At 44.6% G+C, this 23416-nt stretch overlaps 1 protein-coding gene across 2 annotated transcripts in view; it reads left to right on the forward strand.

The window, feature by feature from the left end:
- The window catches only part of LOC124802845 (stromal membrane-associated protein 1), a 145413-nt gene that overhangs the window by 14825 nt on the left and 107172 nt on the right, over nt 1-23416 (forward strand). For both annotated transcript variants that reach the window (XM_047263866.1, XM_047263865.1), the window contains exon 3: nt 14970-15137. In XM_047263866.1, coding sequence (XP_047119822.1) covers nt 14970-15137 — 168 coding nt within the window. The remainder of the gene's footprint in view (nt 1-14969; nt 15138-23416) is intronic.

Here is a 23416-nt window from a genome sequence, read left to right on the forward strand (position 1 = left end):
CTGTAATAGACCTAGGTGCAAGAACTGTCCCATACATCCTCCTACCACCACCTACTCCAGTCCAGCCACTAACATCACCTATCTCATCAAAGGCAGGGCCACCTCTGAAACCAGTCATGTGATTTACAAGTTAAGCTGCAACCACTGTGCTGCATTCTATGTAGGCATGACAACCAACAAGCTGTCTGTCCACATGAATGGCCACAAGCTGTGGCCCACACTGTTGCTAAATGTGCTGCCAAACACGATATCCCTCATGTCAATGACTGCTTCACAGCCTGTGCCATATGGATCCTTCCCACCAACACCAGCTTTTCTGAATTGCGCATGTGGAAACTTTCCCTGCAATACATCCTTTGTTCCCGTAACCCTCCTGGCCTCAACCTTCGTTAGTCACTGTCCTCACCCATCCAGCCCCCTCCCTGTTCCCATTCCAGTACTACACAGCCGTCATTTCACCGCCACACCCAGTCTTTTAATTCTTTTTATTTCTCTCCTTTCCACTACTTACCCCCTCCCCCCTCTGCACCTTCTCTCCTGCCCTCCGTCTAAACTGCTACACTTTACTGTTTGCCACTTCCACCGTACTATCCCTCCCCCACCCCACCCCAGCCTCCTCCTTACCCCCACCCAGTTGCCACTCCCATCATGCACTGGTGTTGCTGCTCACTTTGTGATTTCAGTTCTGAGACTGCAGACGTGTGTGCAAGAGTGTGTGTGTGTGTGTGTGTGTGTGTGTGTGTGTGTGTGTGTGTGTGTTTTTTACTACTGACAAAGGCCCTAATGGCTGAAAGCTATAATTGTGTGAATGTCAGATTCTAAATAGGTATTTGAAGGCCCTTCAGATAAATGGTTTCATTAATTTCTATGTGAGGACCATTTTTTGCTGCAGGTTGTTGTAAAAAATCAGCATATCTTTTACATAAACTGCTAGGGTAAATGTCTCTTCCTTAATTTTTCTGCTGAATGCAGGGTTCAGCTGAGAACCTGCTGAGATTTAAATTTAGTAATGGGTTGTGTAGTTTTGTATTTCACAAGTTACATTGCTGTTGTAGCCTGTAGACTACTTTTGTAAGTGTTTTAGTGCTTTCACCATGTATTGTTTCCATCACTTTGGTAGCCATGAGAATTTTAACATAAATTTCCTCTTGTAAGTCAACGTAGAAAAATGCTGGAACTATGTCAAAATGATCTGTCCAGTTCATATTTAGCAGTTACACTGAATGGTAGAAGACTGTTACTGGTCGGTGGGAGCTGTCGTGTCATGAGGTGCTAGACTCCCAGCTGGGGGGTTGTAGGTTCTTTTGATGGCCTGTGAGACAGGAGTGATAATACAGGCATTTGGAGAGAAACAAATGAGGAATACAAACAGTTCTTTATTAATCCAGTAAATATGGATAGCCATTTCATTGTGTCCTCAACTTTGACACCGTTAGGTGTTGGCTCGTAATATTTCCACTGGCAGCAGCAGCAGGAGAGGCAGACGTGAAATGTGGTGTACAGGTGGTGGCAAACTGAGCTAGTGTTGTAGGCATGCCATAGGGCTGAGTTGCTAGCGACTGCCAAGTAGTAAACGAAGCCCTGCTGCAGCAGTGGAGCATTGGCTGCCAGGAGCAGTCAGGCAGTAGCTCACGATTCGTGGCCCAGCTATGGCTGTGGTGGTGGCAACATAGTTAAGGTGGCAGAACAACTAACTTGTGGCAATGACTGACACAAGGCTGGTGCCATGCATGTGCTTGCTGGCCAGTCTTGACCTATTTGGCTGGGCTGGGATTGAGATGCAGCTGACCAGCACTGACCATTAGGGAGTTGTGTTTTTGAGTTACATCGAAAAATCTCGAACGGGACCAATGTTCTAGGTGTGGGTGTTGTCATGTTGAAAGGAGGCCGAAGCAGAAGCAGGCTTACAGTGGAGGGTTGCACCGTCGGCAGATCACTGACTGCGGCTGCTGCTGGTGATGACGGTCTGGTTACGGCTCTGAACTGTGGTGGCAGTTTTATGCCTTAACATTTCCTTCTCTCCTTTGGTTCATCTGGCCCACTCCCCCCTGCGGGTCCGGGGATTAGAACAGGCCCGCGGTATTCCTGCCTGTCGTACGAGGCGACTAAAAGGAGTTTCAACTGTTTCGGCCTTCCATTTGATGGTCCCTCTTGGGGTTTGACCTCCATTTTTCAAAATTCTACAGAAGTACAAGCCTTTTGGGGAAGGACACCTTACATGGTGTACCACTGGTGCTAAGTGCACTAAGACCTTGGCACTCGGCATTGCACTGGCGTTGTAACCATACCCACTATTCCTCAAATTGGGCCTCAACGCGTGATGGGTTGTCCAAGTTACGCCCATCGTGCATCTCCATCTGCACCAGCGATCATGATGGACTTTCCATGGCACCAGAAACCCAGCACGGTAGCCAGCCCGTTGTGGTGGGGTCGTCATGTACCCTCTAGGTTGTAGCCCCCTGACAACACAGGGATCGTACTGCCGATACCTGAGCTGCACCCGCCCCACGTCGGCCAAGGAGTAGATGCCCGTCTCCTTGGGGCATCAGGACTCCCGGCAATGGTCATCCTGCCAGGTGGCCCTTGCTGCGGCTGGGTGGCGCCCGTGGGGAAAGCCCCTGGTCGGAGTGGGTGGTATCGGGGCGGACGTTTTGCAGATGAAACGTCAACATGTATCAGGTCGCTCTGCGGCCGAGTCTTTCAAAAGAAAAGGTACCGTTTCTAGTTCTGGTTCTCCTGCCCTTTCCCCCTTGGCCACTCCATGGGAGGAGGGACAGGCCCGCCGGCTTGGGGCGAAGTACTTCCCCCGCTATTTGGTCTGTTCTCGAACCGATGGGGGGACGTTCGCCACCTCCAAGCCCATGTTCTTTGTTCAGCACATGGAGGACGTCTTCAGGGAAATCGAGGCTCTCAGCAAGATGCGTTCAGGGTCCGTTCTTCTCAAGACCACCTCCGCCACACAGTCGGCGGCGCTCCAGGCGTGCGACCGCCTAGGGGACATCCCAGTATCCATTGTCCCACATCTGGCACTAAATAGGACGCAGGGGGTTATTTTTCATCGTGACCTCCTGCTACAATCTGATAAGGAGCTCAGGGCCAACCTGGAGCGCCGAGGCGTGCATTTCGTCCGGCGAGTCCAGCGCGGCCCCAAAGACCGTCGCATCGACACCGGGGCCTTTATCCTCGCCTTCGAGGGGGACGTTCTCCCGGAGAAGGTAAAGGTGATGTGCTACCGGTGTGACGTGCGCCCTTACGTCCCGCCTCCTATGCGCTGTTTTAGGTGTTTGCGCTTTGGGCACATGTCATCACGGTGTGAGGCTGAGCCCCTTTGTGGCGATTGTGGACGTCCTCTTCATGAGGAACATACATGTACCCCACCACCTCGGTTCGTTAATTGTCCTGGCGTCCACTCGCCTAGATCCTCAGACTGCCCCGCATATCAGAAGGAGAAGAAGATACAAGAAATCAAAACTTTGGATCGGCTCTCTTATTCTGAGGCCCGGAAGAAGTACGACCGCCTCCATCCCGTGTCATTGACCACTTCGTTCGCCTCAGTTGTGTCCACTCCTTCTGCGGTATCCTCACCCCTATCCTGTCCCCCCTCCGCCTCCTTTGCCCATCAGGGGGCTCTGCCTCCGCCTCCCAAATCCCTCCCTTCCAAATCCTCCTCCCCCGTGGCCCCCACCCCCTCTGCCCCAGGGGCCACCCTTCCTCCTCCTCCTCCTCCTCCTCCTCCTCCTCCTCCTCCTCCCCCCCCCCCCCCCCCACGCCACCTGAGAAGCGATCCTCTTCTCAGGCGCCCATCGGGGCAACGTTCCGGACCCCAGCTTCCGAGGTCCGGCGTTCCAAAACGGACCCCGCGCGTGAGGACCTTCTTCGGGTCCAGCCCATCATCCCTGTGCCTCCTCGGCCTTCTAAGAAGGCCTTAAAGAAGTAGTCTCTATCCCCTTCTCCACCCCGATGCGTTTCGTCTGACGCTCCATCCGTGAGTCGCTGCTCCCGGCCGTCCTCAGTTTCGTCGGGACGCTCTGCTGCCAGGCGCTCCACCGGCCTTTCATCGGCAAATGATGCGGCCCCTCCTACACAACCAGGGACAGCGGCCGCGGCTGGCGACGAGTCGATGGAACCGGATCCGCCTCTCGTCGGTTGTAGCGTTGTTCCCTCGCAACGTGGCCCTCCGCGGCCGTCGAGGTGACCAGCTCTTCCCCCGTCTCGTTCCCCCAACCTTTTGACTAACGATGGCGTTGTTTCATTGGAACATAAGAGGTATTCGATCTAATCGGGAGGAATTAAAACTGCTCCTCCGCCTGCACTGTCCGCTCGTCCTTGGTCTCCAGGAAACCAAGTTGCGCCCGACTGACCGTATTGCTTTTACCCACTATACCTCGGAGCGGTATGACCTCACCCCTGTGGACGGTATCCCAGCTCATGGTGGGGTCATGTTGCTCGTTCGGGACGATGTTTATTACCATCCCATCCCATTGACCACCCCACTCCAAGCAATAGCTGTCCGCATTACTCTTTCTGCTTTTACTTTTTCAGTTTGTACCATCTACACTCCACCGTCATCTGCTGTTAGTCGGGCTGACATGATGCAGCTGATCGTTCAGCTTCCCCCGCCGTTCTTATTGTTTGGCGACTTCAATGCCCATCATCCCCTTTGGGGCTCTCCTGCATCCTGTCAAAGAGGCTCACTCTTGGCGGATGTCTTCAACCATCTCAATCTTGTCTGCCTCAATACCGGCGCCCCGACTTTCCTCTCGGACTCTACTCATACCTACTCCCACTTGGACCTCTCGATCTGTTCTACCACTCTTGCCCATCGGTTCGAGTGGTATGTCCTTTCTGACACCTATTCGAGCGACCACTTCCCCTGTGTCGTTCGTCTCCTGCACCACACCCCATCCCCACGTCCTTCGAGCTGGAACATACTGAAAGCTGACTGGGGACTTTACTCCTCCCTGGCGAACTTTCCGGACCACGATTTTCCCAGTTCTGACAGTCAGGTCGAATACCTCACGGCTATTATCATCAATGCTGCCGAACGTTCCATTCCTCGTACTACTTCTTCTTCACGTCGCGTTTCCGTCCCCTGGTGGAACGAGGCTTGTAGGGACGCTATCCGTGCTCGACGACGTGCTTTACGCACCTTTCGCCGCCATCCTACGTTGGCGAATTGTATTGAATACAAACGACTCCGAGCGCAAAGTCGTAGAGTCATCAAAGACAGCAAAAAAGCTTGTTGGGCCTCTTTCACCAGCTCCTTTAACAGTTTTACTCCCTCTTCCGTCGTTTGGGGTAGCCTGCGCCGGCTGTCGGGCATTAAGGCCCACTCCTCAGTACCTGGCCTGACCTCAGGTAATGAGGTCCTTGTTGATCATGTGGCTGTCTCCAACGCCTTTGGCCGCTTTTTCGCGGAGGTTTCAAGCTCCGCCCATTACCATCCTGCCTTCCTTCCCAGGAAAGAGGCAGAAGAGGCTCGGCGACCTTCCTTCCACTCGCTGAATCTGGAAACTTATAATGCCCCCTTTACTATGCGGGAATTCGAACGTGCGCTTGCACTGTCCCGGTCCTCTGCTCCGGGGCCAGATGCCATTCACGTTCAGATGCTGGCACACCTTTCTCCGGCGGGCAAAAGCTTCCTTCTTCGTACCTACAATCGCGTCTGGACCGAAGGTCAAGTCCCCATGCGTTGGCGTGACGCCGTTGTTGTTCCTATACCCAAATCCGGGAAGGATAGACACCTTCCTTCTAGTTACCGCCCCATTTCTCTTACAAGCTGTGTCTGTAAGGTGATGGAGCACATGGTTAATGCTCGGTTAGTCTGGATTCTTGAATCTCGACGGCTACTTACTAATGTGCAATGCGGCTTTCGTCGCCGCCGCTCCGCTGTTGACCACCTTGTGACCTTGTCGACATTCATCATGAACAACTTTTTGCGAAGGCGCCAAACGGTAGCCGTGTTCTTCGACTTGGAGAAGGCTTATGATACCTGTTGGAGAGGAGGTATCCTCCGCACTATGCACAGGTGGGGCCTACGCGGTCGCCTGCCCCTTTTTATTGATTCCTTTTTAACGGAACGAAAGTTTAGGGTACGTGTGGGTTCCGTATTGTCAGACGTCTTCCTCCAGGAGAACGGAGTGCCTCAGGGCTCCGTCTTGAGTGTAGCCCTTTTTGCCATCGCGATCAATCCAATTATGGATTGAATTCCACCTAATGTCTCAGGCTCTCTCTTTGTCGATGACTTCGCGATCTACTGCAGTGCCCAGAGAACATGCCTCCTGGAGCGCTGCCTTCAGCGTTGTCTAGACAGCCTCTACTCTTGGAGCGTGGCAAATGGCTTCCGGTTCTCTGAAGAGAAGACGGTTTGTATCAACTTTTGGCGATATAAAGCGTTCCTTCCGCCATCCTTACATCTCGGTCCCGTTGCTCTCCCATTTGTGGACACAACTAAGTTTCTAGGGCTCACGTTGGACAGGAAACTGTGTTGGTCTCCACATGTCTCTTATTTGGCGGCCCGTTGTACACGTTCCCTTAATGTCCTCAGAGTTCTTAGCGGTTCATCTTGGGGAGCGGATCGCACTGTCCTGCTTCGCTTGTATCGGTCCATAGTCCGATCGAAGCTGGATTATGGGAGCTTCGTCTACTCGTCCGCTCGGCCATCCCTCTTACGCCGGCTCAACTCCATCCACCATCAGGGGATACGTCTTGCGACCGGAGCCTTCTACACTAGTCCTGTCGAGAGTCTTTATGCTGAAGCTGCCGAGTTACCATTGACCTACTGGCGCGACATACTGCTGTGTCGGTATGCCTGCCGGCTGTTGTCTATGCCCGACCACCCCTCTTAAGAGTCCTTCTTCGCCGATTCTCTCGACCGTCAGTACGGGTTGTATGTGTCTGCCCTGCTGCCCCCCGGAGTCCGCTTCCGTAGCCTGCTTCGACAATTGGATTTTGTCCTCCCTACCACCTTCAGAGAGGGTGAGAGCCCGACACCACCTTGGCTCCAGGCTCCGGTTCCTATTTATCTCGACCTCAGCTCACACCTGAAGGAGGGTACTCCGGCTGCAGTGTATTGCTCACGGTTTGTCGAACTTCGTGCTCGACTTGCCGGTCACACCTTTATTTACACCGATGGCTTCAAAACTGACGACGGTGTCGGCTGTGCCTTTGTCGCCGGGGCCGCCACCTTTAAATACCGGCTCCTCGACCAATGTTAGAGCTTTATGGCCGAGCTTTTTGCTCTCCATCAGGCCGTTCAGTATGCTCGCCGCCACCGCCATTCATCGTATGTACTCTGCTCTGACTCACTCAGTGCTCTTCAGAGCCTTGGAGCTCCCAATCCGGTCCATCCCTTGATTCAACGGATACAGAAGTCCCTCCATTCTTTTGCTGATAATGGTGGTTCTGTCAGCTTTCTGTGGGTTCCCGGACATGTAGGAGTGCCTGGGAATGAGGCTGCGGATGCTGCAGCCAAGGCTGCAGTCCTCCTGCCTTGGCCAGCCTCCCATTGTGTCCCGTCATCTGACGTTCGTGGGGATGTATGTAAGAGGCTTGTGTCGTTGTGGTGGGATGCTTGGTCATCCCTCCAAGGAAACAAGCTCCGGGCAGTAAAACCACTCCCAACTGCTTGGACAACCTCCTCCCGACCATCTCGGCGAGAGGAGGTCCTTCTGACCAGGTTGCGGATTGGGCATTGCCGGTTTAGCCACCGCTACCTGCTCTCCGGTGACCCAGCCCCGCAGTGCCCTTGTGGTCAGGCATTAACAGTGCGCCATGTTTTATTGTCGTGTCCCCGTTTTAGTCAATTTCGTGTTATCCTGTCCCTGCCATCTACTTTACCGGATGTTTTAGCTGATGACGCTCGAGCAGCTGCTCGTATTCTGCGTTTTATAACTTTAACTGGCTTGTCCAAAGACATTTAACCTTTTCACTTATTTTATCTGCATCTTTGTAAGGACTTTCTGGTGTCCCCCCATCCCCTTGAGTTTTAGCAGATTCCATGTGCTCTAACACCAGTGACTGGGCGCTAATGACCTCAGCAGTTGAGCGCCCTTAAACCCTACCCAAAAAAAAAAAAAAAAAAAACTTGCCCACTGGATTCTGTTTGATTCTATCTGCTAATGACACAGATATATCTGTCATTGTTTTTACACTTTACATTCTGCTGCCACAGTGCCATCTCACAACATGGGAAGAGGATGATGAATTAGGTAGGCATCCCATCAGTGTAATCTCTCTAGTCTCCCAATTAACATTCACATGCTAAAATTCAAGTCTCCCCTATTCCCATATTAAATACATCATATATCTCTGTTAAACGGAATCAGATTTTCATATGTAGTGTTGCCACACGTACTGCAATCTATACAAATTTTGCTATGCACTTTTTGGTGCTAATATAAAAAAAAGGGCACTATGTGACCCCTAAGACTCGTTGACATTGATCTGAGTTCATACTGTCTTGTTATTTAACAAATCATGAAAACTATTTACAAAACTAGTGTCAGTGGCAGCATTACTACTATCACATTCTTAGTTGTATTGATAGAAGACTCATAAGACTGCAGTGAAACAATCCATTAGATCATCGTAACACAGCCTTCATCCTCAAAATATACGATGAACGTCCATAATACTACTACAGCAAGTTCCTCGTGATACTTTATAATGAAGCTCCTTATTTAAATCCGCAACTACCTCTCATTCTGAGAATATAAAAGTAGTCCACTGGCACTGATTCACTGAGCTCTCAAATACCAAGGACTTACTTTCTGGGTCGCAGTCACTTTTTAGGTGCCCTTCTGTTCTCATAAAACACCTCTGAAAAAATCATAAAACCTTTCCTAGTGCCCAATATGTTCTCCCGTATTAACAAATTTCTATAGGCATTGTTGGCAGATTTACTGCTATTGTGTACTCCCAATCTCAGCAGACCTGGAGTAGTTTAATTGCTGTCATTTCTAACGATCAGCTCACTAACAAAGAAACAGTCCCATGACTAGATGCTATAATGTATCACACATAGTATGTAGAATCAAAAGAAATCGTCCTTGATCTTTTCAACTCCATGCAGTACAATCTATACATAATCACGTAGAGTATCCGTTGCTATACACCTCTTAAAATCAACGAAGGATGATACCTCCACACGCAGTCACCCAAGTGTTAATCTCAAAAGCTATGAAAGAAGTAGCCTTGAACAGACAGTAAAATTCGGGAGGAAGATACTCTTTACCCACTTCAAATGTGAATGTAGAAAATATAATTGTACCCAAAATAAACTTACCCTGCCTGATTAGGGTGACACAGGAAGCTTTCCTATGTAGACACCACCTAGTATGGATATTCTATATATTGAATAACTATATGACCCAGCAACAAAGTGAATCACATTGTCAGCTTTGCAACTGGGCTTCTGTGGTAGGTAACCAGTTTTATGGAAATCGTCCCTTGTATGCCGGCCATTCTGTTATCAAGTAAGAGGCATCATCTTACACAATTTTATGAGAGAACAGTGTTCCTCAAGGGTGCATTTCAAAGGCCACCCTCTCTTTCATTGTTGTAAGCCACTAATAAACATAGTAAAGAGCCCATTCAAGACTTATATTGTAGACAGTTTTATGATCTACTGCTCTTCCTCCTATCTTGCATCCACGACTCAAAGTACAGTTGACACTTAAGAGCTCACAGTTACCAACATTCTGCAATCTTAAAGTAAGAGCATTTAAAGCATTAGACTTATTAAAGTGTCTCTGTGCCAGATGTGGGATGCAGGCAGATGCATCTACAACAATTTTATGAAGCATTTGTCTGTTCCTTTTTTAGCCTATATGCCAGCCGCTGTGGCCAAGCGGTTCTAGGCGCTTCAGTCTAGAAATAGCCCAGTCTCTAGGCTCAGAGAGAGCCACCCCTATATGTATATCCAAAGGGATCTGCTGATCATGCAACATGTCTTTGAAGTTAAGTTGCCCAGTGAGTCTAAAGTATCTATCGTTGCTTACTCTCCAGCCAAGTGACTATTCCTGAATTGCCTATTAGTCACAAGGTATTGGAGATCCAGAGTGAAGCAGATTGCAGTACAGAATTACATAAAGCCGTCGGCATACGGACCATGCATCTGCGCGTTGAGCGTGCCGAATTTCTGACGTAGCGTGGAATAGCACGTCACTTGCACGCCATCTCCCTTCGGCTCAGAGTTGTGAGGCACCATACTGGCATTCATTTCAAACCTATATGTATATATGTCATTTCTGAGCACCAGCAAATAGATAATCGCTTGAAAACCCATTGTTAACTGTAAGATTTGTTGCAATAAAATGAGAAATATCTTATTTGTGGCAAAAGTATTATTGTAACTTGTGTGTTATGAGAGTATGCCATTTAAAGGTAACAACACACTGAGGATCCACCAAAAAGGCACTGTTCTTGGTACAATTTGTTATAATTAAATTTCAGTTGGTAACATAGCTGCGATTAAAGCTTCTAGCAAGTGGCAACATGGTAGGATTGGCGAACAGAGGTATGTTGTCGGTTTAGCATAGTTACTGATTCCTAATGAAATGCATGGAATGGTGGTGGTTTGCGTCTCATCACATCTAATTTTTTTTTCCCCTGACATTCGCGTAACAGGTTCTGATGATTTATGATTAGTTTGTTTAATATAAGTATATACTGTAGTATTTGATGTTATGTAAATATAGGTTCACCTTTTTTGAGAAGTGAGTTTGTTAGATAGGCTTAATCTACAGGACAGCTTGCGCTACTTGTACAAAGATATTTTGCTCCTTTCTCTTTTACATTCTGTAATTCACATGTTGCAAAGATTATGCTACTGGGTAGGAACAGTGATAAAGTAAAAATGACCTTGGGGTTTTACTAAAATGTTGGAATGATGAAGTAATGCTTATCTCATGTGCAGAATTATTGCAAATTTGTATAGCACTGTTTGTAATAAGTTTTATAAGCTTGTGACCTTACTTATTGGACATGGTACTTTCCTTTTCGTCCTAAAACATGTACATGCATATTTAAGCTTTCATCAGTGTATATTACATATAGAACAACATGACTAGCGTATGGACAATGGAGGAAATACGCATTTTAAGAATTAACATGGGAATTTTACGTGCGACCGTTTGGTAAACAATGTGATTTACGAGCTAGAAACATCCCGCAACTGCCACCAGAGCGCATTGTGATAGTGTATACCACATTGGAGACCATGTACCATATGCACAAGTTGCATTGTTCCTGAGCGTTCAGTGGCACGCTCAACATTGACGTTCAACAACACGGTCCGTGCGCCGACGGCTTAACAGATACCAAGGTACCCTCAGGGCATTGGAGCAAGCAGCTACCATGGCCCAGTATAAAATTTAAATTACTTATGTAAAAGAAGTTGAATGCACCTATCTTATTAGCTGTTCCACAGCAAAATATAAGCCACATTTTTTATTATTCTCCTGGTTTGGTTGAACAGCATGCAACTTGAGGCAACCAGGAGGACCAACACGTAATGAGGCTTCCATTCTGTGGTGCAACCACTAGTAAAATAGGCAAGGAATCGGACCAGTCTTCCAATCACCCAGAAATGTTACAGAAACATTGTGAATCGTTAAAGGTAATGACAGCCTGAGGAATAGGAAATGTAGTGTAATCCTTGTGGATATGGAAAAAGTCGTGGGAGGCCACTCTACACGGGCTGTTGCCGATCACCATGTGAATCATTGGTGTCACCTTAAATACAGGAATTGTGAAAAATCTATGATGGATGAACACAACCTGTTAAATAAACTCAAGAATTTGTTTGAACAAAACAATTCGTGCTCATGCATCAAACTATTGGGACTCTGTGATCAAGGAAACAGTTTAAATTGTGTCAAAAAAAAACTTATTATGCCATTTCCATGATACCGTGACATAACCCCATCCTATGGGTATAAAAGTGGGAGCCTCGCTAGTTTCACAAGTCGGACACACCCCCTACAACAATGATGGAGGCAACCATATAAAGCTTGTTTTTAGATATATTAGGATTATATCTGAATTTTACATGGTAAGTTAACAGGGAACTTTTTACCAAAGAACTCCGCCACAAAAGACTATATAGCCTTACAAGTTACAATTGATAGGAAATCTGAAATGCAACTGTTTGCCATCTCTTGACCCTCTGTCTGGAATATTAATGAAAGATACAAAGTCCAATAATTAAGCGATGGAAAATCCAGAATGGCATAATTAGAATGTTATGAAAAGGATAAATTGCTCCTCACCATGTAGAGAAGATGCTGAGTCACAGGCAGGCACACAGACTGCTGTACATGGAGCTTTTGGCCAAAAGGCCCTCTGCCTCTGCTGCAGAGGCTAGACTGTGAACAACTGTGCATGATGGAAAAAAGCAGTCTGGGTGTTGGAGGAAGGAGCTGCTGGGATTGGGGATGTTGAAGGATAGCAGGGTAGGGGTGGGGAGGGTGTACTGCGAATTTTAGGATAATGCAGGAACATGGTGGGGACATGGTAGGGTTCGTAGGTGTAGTTGGGAGGTTTGGGGGGGGGGGGGGGAGGGGGGGGGAGATGGGAGATGAGAAGCAGAAAAGGAGAGAAGTAGAGGGGGAGTGGTTCATACCTGCACAATTAAGGAAAACTGGTGTCAGTGGGAAGGATCCAGATGGCACAGGCTCTGAACCAGTCATTGAAGTGAAGCAAGATGTGTTGGGTAGCATATTCAGCAACTGGGAGGTCCAGCTATATCTAGACCACAGTTTGTTGGTGGCCATTCCTATGGATAGACGACTTGTTGATTGTCATTCCTATGTAAAATGCTGCACAGTTATTGCAGCTTACTTTGTAGGTCACATGACTGTTTTCAGACAGCCCTGCCCTTCATGGGATAGGTGATGCCTGTGACTGGACTAGAGGTGGGGGGGGGGGGGGGGGGGGGGAAGAGGATGTATGGGACAGATCTTGTAACTAGGTCATATTACAGAAATATGAGCTAGGAGGCAAGGGGCTGGGAACAAGTATGCAGTACGTATGGGCAAGGATATTGCATAGGTTTGATGGGCAGCAGAATTCCACTGTAGTAGGGGTGGAAGTATAGTGAATACTTGATATTCCTTCTCATTTCAGGGTACGACTGGAGCTAGTTGAAACCCTAGCGAAGAATGTGATTCAGGTGCTCCAGTCCTGGGAGGTTTTGAGTAATGGAGTGCTTCTTGTGGTTGGACAGTGGAAATGTGGGAGGTTGTAACTGACTGGAGAGACAAGGTGCAGGAGATTTGTTTCTGTACAAAGTTGGGAAGGTAATTTTGGTCTGTGAAGGGCTCAGTGAGACCCTTTGTATATTTGGAGAGGGACTGCTCATCACTACAGATGAGATGGCCATGGGTGGGTAGGTTGTATGGGAGGGACTTCTTGGTATGAAAGGGACTTTTTGGTATGAAATGGGAGGCTGATGCTGGTGGCGGTACTTTTGCTATCAATAGAGGTACTGATGTAGCCATCTGCGAGATGGTCAGCATCGAGGAAGATGGCTTGTTAGGTTGAGGATGACAGGTGAAGCGGATAGGGGAGAAGGTGTTGAGGCTCTGGAGGAATATAGGTAGGGTGCCCCCACCCTTGGTCCAGATCACAGAGATATTGTCAGTGAATCTGAACTAGGTGAGTCGCTTAGGATTCCGGTTATAAAGGACTCGTCTAGACGGCCCATGAATAGGTTGGAATAGGATGGTGCCCAGTATTTCTCATTTAATGGTGACTGGCAGTCTAAACACATTTTTATTTACAGGTGAACAACTGCTGAGAGGTTATTAATTCATTTACTGTAATTGTGTACATCCTTTTTTGTTAAACAAACTTTCTGTATTATCAAGTGACTGTCGTGGAAACCAATACCAGTTGCAGGTATCAAATGGCTTTCAGGGGGTCAAAAATTTGATTTTCACTTTTTCGCATGATTATTGGTGGAATTTAAAACTCAAAAATGCTGCCATAATCTACTCATTAAGAGATAAAATTTTGTATTAGAAGTTTAACACAATAAGATCAGTAGTACAGTTACAAACTGTGTGCTTGTCTTACGGCAGTGTAAGTGATGGTGCACAAGTGCACAACTTTATTCATCCAGTATTTGAGAGTGAGAGCACTTGGCAACTTCCAACAAATGTCACACATAATTTCAAATGTTTTACGAAACTTTTTCTTGCTGGCACCCCCCGTCCCTCCAATGAAATGATGAAAAGGGAAAACGTACAATGGTTACAACATGTTCGTTTTTCATGCAGTAAAACTACAGCATCAGACATGATATTTTAATTTATTACTGTCAACTCTATTCACAACATAGTTTGCAGACAGTATCCACATATATCACTGAATGTACCTGCAAAATTATATCATTGTACGACACACAATGAGATTCCTGAAAAACTAGCTTTTGCTTGCACTATATTAGTCCAGTGTGTAATAATGAGAGCACTTAAAAACTTCCCACAAACTTCAAGCATAATTTCAGACTGTTCCTGTAATTTTTCTCCATTGTCTGCTTAATGTCAAATACTTGACATATCCTCATTTGTAAAGTAATGAGGTATTTCAAGCTGTTTTATACATGGGAGTGTGTTTCTTTAAACAGTTGGAGATTTACTGATATTAACTATTTGGACAAACATATCTTCTTAGTCCTTTGAATATGCTGTTTATAGTGTGCAACATTTTCCCACGTAAGTGAAAAGTTGACTTACAAATTTTGTGTTGCTCTCATGCAGAGCTTAGGTCCTCAGATATCTTAGCTGGTGCACTAGATTTCTGGCAAGGATCTTCAGCTCTGCCACATATTCCCCTATGGCACCTATGTTCTTTATGCTTATAAAAAAGATAAATATAGAATTACTTATAGACTTTGATATTTTTTATATGATTGTATATGTACAGTTTTACTCCTGTGACAGTTTCACAATTTTTTATTACAGAGCCTACAACAAATGGGCAACAGCCGTGCGAGAGCTGTTTATGAGGCCAATCTGCCTGATAACTTCAGGCGACCACAGACAGATTCTTCACTGGAAGCTTTTGTTCGTGCAAAATATGAGCAGAAGAAATATATTGCACGAGAATGGGTTCCACCACCAATACCAAAGGTATGTATTGCTTTGAGTCCTGCATTAACAAATCTGTCAGCTATTTAAAATTAGAATAAACATCATCAAACAATTAGAATAAAGCAGGCAATAAACCAAAATTTAGTGAGAGTTCTGAAGTTCTTCATTAAGTTGCTGGAGATAGTATGGATTCCCCTTCCTGATTTGGACTGATTGTTGCAGTCAGTTCAACACAAAGCCTAAGAATGCTGTGGTATTTCTCACATACACGCTGTGTTGTAGGAAGTAAAAGCAAAGTTACTACCAGAACTAGTGGCTCACTTAAGAAACTAAATTTGAATAAATAATAATAATAATAATAATAATAATAATAATAATAATAATAATGTCGTGTGACTAGAGCCTCCCGTCGGGTAGACCATTTGCCTGGTGCAAGTCTTTAGATTTGACGCCACGCCGGCGACTTGTGCCCAGCCAGGAATCAAACCTGGGCCCTTAGGATTGACATTTGAAAACCTAAATTAAACACACTGAATTGAGACAGGTCTCTCTCGCTCTCTCTCTCTCGCTCTCTCTCTCTCGCTCTCTCTCTCTCTCTCGCTCTCTCGCTCTCTCTCTCTCGCTCTCTCTCTCTCGCTCTCTCTCTCTCGCTCTCTCTCTCTCGCTCTCTCTCTCTCGCTCTCTCTCTCTCTCTCTCTCTCTCTCTCTCTCTCTCTCTCTTTCTCTCTAAGGGCTCAGTAGGCAAGAACAAGCCCCCAGGTAGACAATTAACCATAAACACTTCAATAACAGTATCATTTAAACACATTTCTCAGTCAATCACAGTAGTAGCAGTTAATAAAGTCACTGAACACAGGAAGACTTCTTGGCCAAGTCTGAATGTCAGACTGTTTAGATTAGATTAGATTAGATTTACTTTCATTCCAATTGATCCATAGTGAGGAGGTCCTCCAGGATGTGGAACATGTCAGAAAAGCAACAATACATGACAAATATTTAAACTAAAACAAATAAGCTAATGTACCATTCCACAGGTCCCAAGTGGAATGATCGTCATTTTTTAATGAACACTAAGAGTCATTTATCAAATACTATTGCACTGAATTTAAAATAAAAAAGTTTTATATTTATTTATAAGGTAAGAAACATGTAATACAACTACTGTAATACTTATTTACAATGAACACATTACTGCACTGAAATGGTGCAGAAGTTAGATTATACTTACACACACACACACACAAATTTTCAGTGAACACATTACTGCACTGAAATTGTGCAGAAGTTATGTTGTACTTATATACAAATCAGTTGGTTTTCCTCAGAAATTCATCAATGGAGTAGAAGGAGTTGGCCACCAATAAATCCTTTAGGCTTCTCTTAAACTGAATTTCATTGGTTGTTAAGCTTTTTATGGCTGCTGGCAAGTTATTGAAAATGTGTGTTCCTGAATAATGCACACCTTTTTGTACAAGACTAAGTGACTTTAAATCCTTGTGAAGATTATTCTTATTTCTAGTATTGATTCCATGAATTGAGCTGTTGGTTTGAAAAAGTGATATATTTTTAATGACAAATTTCATTAAGGAATAAATATATTGGGAAGCTGTAGTTAGTATCCCTAGTTCCCTAAACAGGCTTCTGCAGGATGTTCTTGAGTTCACACCACATATAATTCTTACTGCACGTTTTTGTGCCCGGAAAACTTTAGCTTGGCTTGATGAATTACCCCAGAAAATAATCCCATATGACATTATGGAATGAAAGTAAGCATAGTATGCCAGCTTTTTCATTTTTATATCCCCTATGTCTGACAAAATTCGCATTGCAAACAGAGATTTGTTAAGACGCTTCAGCAGTTCTGTGGTGTGCTCCTCCCAGTTGAATTTATACCTGTATAATCACTGTCAGGTCGGAATATTGTAGGTTCTTAGTGAAACACTATAACTGAACCTACCAGTAAGCTCTGTGTCCAGAAGGACCATGGTTTTGACAGCTGCCAGAATTTGCAACAGCAGAAAATTCTAAGACTGCTGAATATTAGGCCCTAGTCAATGAGGCAAAGTTCACAGAGCATTGCTCTTGGTTGACTGCTGGCCACACGTGAGGGCTCTGCAGACAGTGATCCATGATGGTCTGTGGGCTTTAACTGAGTCAGCTGTAGCTGTGTCGGGCCCTAAATGCAGTTGCGACAGAAGGGTACAATCTGCATTACTTACGGCCATGTGACGTTGCGGTCGCAAGTAAGGCTGTGATAGCCACACCTTCTTAAGGTGACGAGGATGCTGCCTGTTGGCAAGGTGGGCACCTCAGATCTTGGTGGTGGCTGTCAGTTCCATATGACAAACTGTTCTTCTCAGTCTTCAGAACTGTTTGTTTTTGCTTTACGATACTGTGACAGTTAAAGGGCTGCCCTTTGTTCACCTGATTCACTGTCCTGTAATGCAGGATGACTAAATGTTCTTACGCAGCATCACTCCCCTCACCCTCCTTGGGAAGAGAAAGGGTTGATTGCCTTTGAAATCACAGAGTGTCAATGTCCACGGGCAAGGGAGTGCCAGCAGCAGTTAGAGCTCTTTTGTGGACACTGGTATCCTGGTGACTGTCTGACTCCTGTTTGTGTGGGCAATGCTGCAGCCATCGCAGTTGGTAGAGCTCGAACATGGGCCATGGGGTATGTGTAACAAAAACCATGGCGGAGTCACAATTTGAAACATCAGAGACGCTCCATGGGTACAGTTGTTTGATTTTTTTTAAGGGTCTGTTTGTGGTCCTGCAGCTGGATCTACACCATAACTGTACTGAGAAGATGGGTGATATGCTGAGGCCCGGCAGTGCTTTCCCCTTGAAAAGAAGCATTGTCCACACCTTCTCGTGAATCCTATAGTGATAGCGGCGTGGACTTGGGAGGGACTAATTCGGAGACTATGGGATTTCACAATAGCAGGCTGTAAGGGCTGAGGTTGGCCATGCAGCCTCTCTGCTGGGTTGGCTCCAGCCTGCAGAGAACAACAGTATGACGCCAAGAAGAGTGTGAGCACACTGTCAATGTTATGGTCTGTAATAATTTCATCATTTGTTATTTTAAAGTGTGAATGAAATGTCTCCTCCTCCTACTGGATGCCGGATGGAATGGGGCTGTTAGCGCAAGTTGAATGTCTTAGATTTACAAAACTGTCAGGATATCGGGATGAAGTAGACTGTTGCCAGTCACAATAGATCCATCAAGGTCTTCAGTGGCAAGTCGTTGTCAGCACTTGGATGGTTTTGGCCATCATAGTCAAATGTGTTGAGAAACATCAGGAAATTTACTCCCTGCATCTGCTAGTATGAGCCAGTGTGATCCCAGAAATGGGCCTGCAAAGTCAAGATGGAGCCTGGACCACGGTTTCACTGCTGCAGGCCACAGGAAGTATTTATATACTGAAGCTTCTTGATTACCCTGATGCTGTTGGAAAGTTGCGAGCATATGCTCAGTATTCTTATCAGTGCCTTTCCAGAATATCTGTTCGCAGACCATCTTGCACTGGGTGAGAGATTAGCAGTAAATGCAAGCTAAATAAGGGACCAGTGCTGCAGAGTACTCCCTGTAAAACTGAACTGGGATTCCATTTGAATCCGACTTAATTTGTTTTTAACTATTTCTGTTTCTGTGCACTAGGGATGCCTATTTCTGTGCCCTCAAAGTACGACAGTCAGACGACAGTATGTTTCTATGATCCTCCTGCATGAATGATTTCTTAAGTGTGAAATTAAAAATTTCGGGTTTCCTTTTGCTGTCTTCTATTGCCGCACCAGATTTGATGATGGGTGACTGGATAAAGTCTCCAATCTGCCTAGAGGTTTTTCATATGACTAGAATTTTCTTGAGTTCTCGGAAAGATCTTCCACCAAGGTGACATGGAAGTTGTTCTATGCTTCGTACATTGATCTTACTACAGACACATGAATTTAGACTAACTCTTGCCTGTCGACATTTATGCATTCTTTTTTTATCTGAGAGTGCAACAATCTGTTTCCTCAACATTTTACGAATTTGACTATAAAACCACAGAGGGTATTTTCCATTCTTAATCCACTTATTTGATACGTCTACAGTGTGTGATTTACAGCCACTTTAAACTTTGCCCAAAATTTCTCTATGCCAATCATACTGGAACTAAATAATGTCCATCCTTTGTCTAAGTGGGATGCTAACAATTATTCATCTGCTTTTTCTAGCATAAACAGTCACCTTGCCTTCTTGGTTGATGATTGACTTTAGTAATGATCTGTGTATCATCATGGTTACTAGTCCATGTCTCTATAGTAACACTGTTGATAAGGTCAGGCCTAAAATGTTTCCAATGTGTTGGTTGTCTAACTAGTTGTTAAAGCTCGTGATTTTTTTTTTTTTTTTAAAAATAACAGGGTTACCACAAGTTCTGGAAATCAGGGAATTTCAAATGTGTAAGGGAAATTTGAAAAAAACACTGGAAAAATCGCGTTTTTGTCTCGGTAGATGAAACGGCTTGTTGACCAAGACTTCTTGCATCGTCACTGGTTGGAAGCATCTGAGTACATGCACTGCTTCCCTACTCCCTCATTCTTACTGCTTCTCCCCTTGCTACCACTTCCCTCAGCTTGCAGTCAGTGATGCCACCACTTCTTGCCACTAGCCTAGCAGCTGCTGACGAGAGGCAAGGAGATGTGAGGAGTGGTTTGTTTGAATCTTATTCTCAGAGACTGTAGACACATCAGACGGAGACGGTGGCCATGTGTTCTTAACTTAATGTTAATGTCAATGAGTAGGAAAAACAATCCTGTAATGTTCAAATACAGTATTAGTAGTGAGCTGCTTGACACAGTGTGGGGCGGCGGGTGGATTAATTGTTAATGAATGTGTTCCTATTATTTATTTAATGCTGTTGTTTGCCGTTCTCAACACTGGCTCTCTAACTACAATATTGGCAACCAGAAAGTGATTAGCAAAACGTGAAGCCTGTAATTAGAATTCCTAGTGCCCACTTCATCTGAGAAATACATTTATAGCTACAGCTTATAGCTCCTGAGTAATTAGGAGATTGTCTGGGATTCATAATCAAAAACCATTCTCTCTAAAATGTTCACTATATTCTGAAAGTCGCAGACCAAAAAGAATCCACACAATCAAACTACCAGAGCAGTTCAGAGTCTAATGCGCTGATGCAACTATAGCTGTTCAAATTAAATGTTTAAGTGAATGCTCGCCGTAATTTGATGATAATGTTCATCAAACGCCACGCTAAATAATGGTAGAATGTCTGTCTCGTGGCGGCACGTGAAAATACGACATACGCAAACTGAAGATAGATCATTAAAGTCATCCCAGAATTAACACTTCACTCGAAAAAGATTTCATGGTTACGCGTATCCCGAGTAACTTATTACGGCATCCGAGGCTGTTTATAGTAATGATACCGAAGCGACGTGACTCCCGACACAGGTGGTGTGCTAATCAGCGTCTGGAGAGAACTGGGGCCTTTTTCTCTCGTGCAGCGTTCTTATATATAAAGCCGCGGTGCGGACGGCTAAGGGAACGCCTGATCAAATTTGCTCTCCCGACTAGCCGCTGGGCTAGTAATGCACCACTTCAAGTTATCGAATAAATCATTGCTTCCTTTGCTGATGGCTGATGAAGCTCTCAATTTAAATGTGCAATCGGCACACAGGTAAGTAATCGTAATAAAAGTCTGACATGGCTAAGTCAAATATTTTGGGCGAGAGAATTAATTCAATTACACTACACGCAGTAGACGAGCTCTGAACTTGCCCTTTGGAGATACGCTATCGCTATAGTTTTATAGTTATTCGGTTGAAACTTCTCACATCTTTATGATTATAGCAATCTCCCTTCTACTTAAATTTAAACATCCTAGCTTTATTTATTCGCCTACTTAATCTATCTTGCTTCCTTAATTTTAAGACAAAAACTAGAAAATCATGAATTTCAACTAAAATTTTAATTTGAGAGATCCAGAATACTGCTTCTACTAAATTATTATGAAAAAGGAATCTAAATATAAATTTTTAAGTTTCTAGCTCTTTTCTGTTGCGCCAATGATTTTTACAGAAAAACGTCCAAACTTCGAAAATGGTTAAAGTTATTGAACTGATATTCAACACACATTGATTTAGTATTACTCCTGACATGCTAGAAACGTTTCAGGTTATTTACTTGATTTTTAAAGTATTGCGCAACATTAATGACGTCAGAGCTAGTTACAGCGGACTGGCTGGCACACAATGGAAAGACTGATGTGAATTTTATAAGTTGTGAGTAGGCTGCTTCCCTACAACATTTACATATATGAAATATCTAGGTATTAACATCACAAAGCTATACGAAATGTAACGAACACGTCAGATTGGTAGTAGGGAAGGTGAATGCTAGACTTGAGTTTATTGAGAGAATTATTTTGGGAAAAATGTAGCTCACCTATAAAGGAGACAGCATATAGAACGCTTTAGTCCAATCAAAATTACTTGATAGTTGACTTCTCTCCCTTCTTGCTACAGTGTTGCCGGATACCACTCAGTTATAGGTGACACACAAATATAGCAGGCCACTTCACAAACGCTGTTAATGTGTAACATGGAGCAATTTTGGAAGCAGCCAAAACCTCGTATGACAGAAATCGAAATGCTGGGTCGACAGATGATTTTTAAGTGATGAGTGACTGAACTGTGGCAGCTGACTGTTTTGTAACCCTAATTTAACTTGTGTCCTAATCTAAGCAAAACCTCACATTGTGCAACGCACATGAGAAAATGGTGACTAACAACCTGTGGAAGAACTACAATTATGATCGCTTTGTTCATGACATTTAAGACTAACCTCTATGAGCAAACGCAAGACAAAAATTTCGTAATGTGTTTGTTTGCATAGCCATCTTACATAGCAAAATTTCAGTTTTAGTGGTAAAAGCAAACTAATTTCTCGCTGTCATTGGTTACCCGAAACTGTCCTCACACTAACTACACGGGATGCCCCATTACCAACCAATGAGCAGTACTGGTTGGCACCTGGTTGTAGATTATGGAGGACATAAGCAGATTCCAAATGAAAACGAATAACAGAGAAATAAGAGCAAATAAAATAGTCAATTAGATGATAAAAATAATATGGCAACATATTAGAATTAAAAAAATAAAAATAAACCAATTAATTGAATAAAAGTGATAGTATTTTGTTTAGACTTAGAAAAACAAAAAAATTAGCTACCTTTCACGAGATTTAAAACTTCAATCTTCAATACATCAGGTTTATATGCTAACTGCTACGCTATGCCAGTGCACTGCAAAATGTTGTTGGACTAGCGTCCCAGTCGCAGTGATACAGTCTTCACAAATTCGGTTTCATGCAATGTCATGCAGAGCTTACTCGATGTAAGCTGATGTATGGCAAATTGGATCTTGTGTGGAAGGATCAAGTAGTGTTTGATCAATGCTGTATATGAAAGGAGTGTACTTAATCTTCACCTGCATCGTTTCGTGTGTTTGTGTTTTGGGGGGGCAGTGGTTGACAGTGGTTTGGTGTGGTTATCATGTTACAAAATATGAAAGAAAAAAAAAATCAGACCAAGGATTCAGGATCCAAACACACAAAGGAAGAAAACTGAACAATGCGTTGGAAGTGAACTACTTCGAATTAATTGTTATGGCAACAGCAAAAGGTTTGGGCATGGTGTTGAGCACTTTGAATGGAGGAAACCAGATACAATGTGTGAAATGTCAACCATGACAAGTATTTTTAATCAGACTGTAGTGTGACCCATTCTTGAGTACTGCTAGTGTGTTTGGGATTCCATCAGGTTGGACTGAAGGTACACATTGAAGCAATTCTGAGGTGTGCTGCCACATTTGTTACTGGCGAGTTCGATCGGCACACAAGTATTACGGAGGTGCTTCATGAACTCGAATGGGGAATCTCTGGATGGAAGATAATGCTCTTTCCACAAGGCATTGTTGCAGAAATTTAGAGAACAGAAATTTGATGCTGACTACAGGATGATTCTACTACTGCCACCAACATGTGTTTCTCATAAGGACCATGAAGACAAGGGTTTGTATGGAGGCTTGTAGATAGTCTTTTTCTCTTGCTCTATTTGCAAGGAGAACAGAAAAGGAAATGACTAGTATGTGGTACCATCCACCACGTACTATACAGTAGCTTATGGAGAGTGTATGTAGATGCAAATGAAGCAGTGTTAACAACTTGTGTTGTAGGACTTGGGAGATGACCATCCTCGTTTCCCCATTTGCCCATATAGGGCGACAAATCCATTTAACTTTGATAA

This window comes from Schistocerca piceifrons, chromosome 6 (assembly GCF_021461385.2).
Source record: "Schistocerca piceifrons isolate TAMUIC-IGC-003096 chromosome 6, iqSchPice1.1, whole genome shotgun sequence".
In the NCBI taxonomy this organism is placed as follows: Eukaryota; Metazoa; Arthropoda; class Insecta; order Orthoptera; family Acrididae; genus Schistocerca; species Schistocerca piceifrons.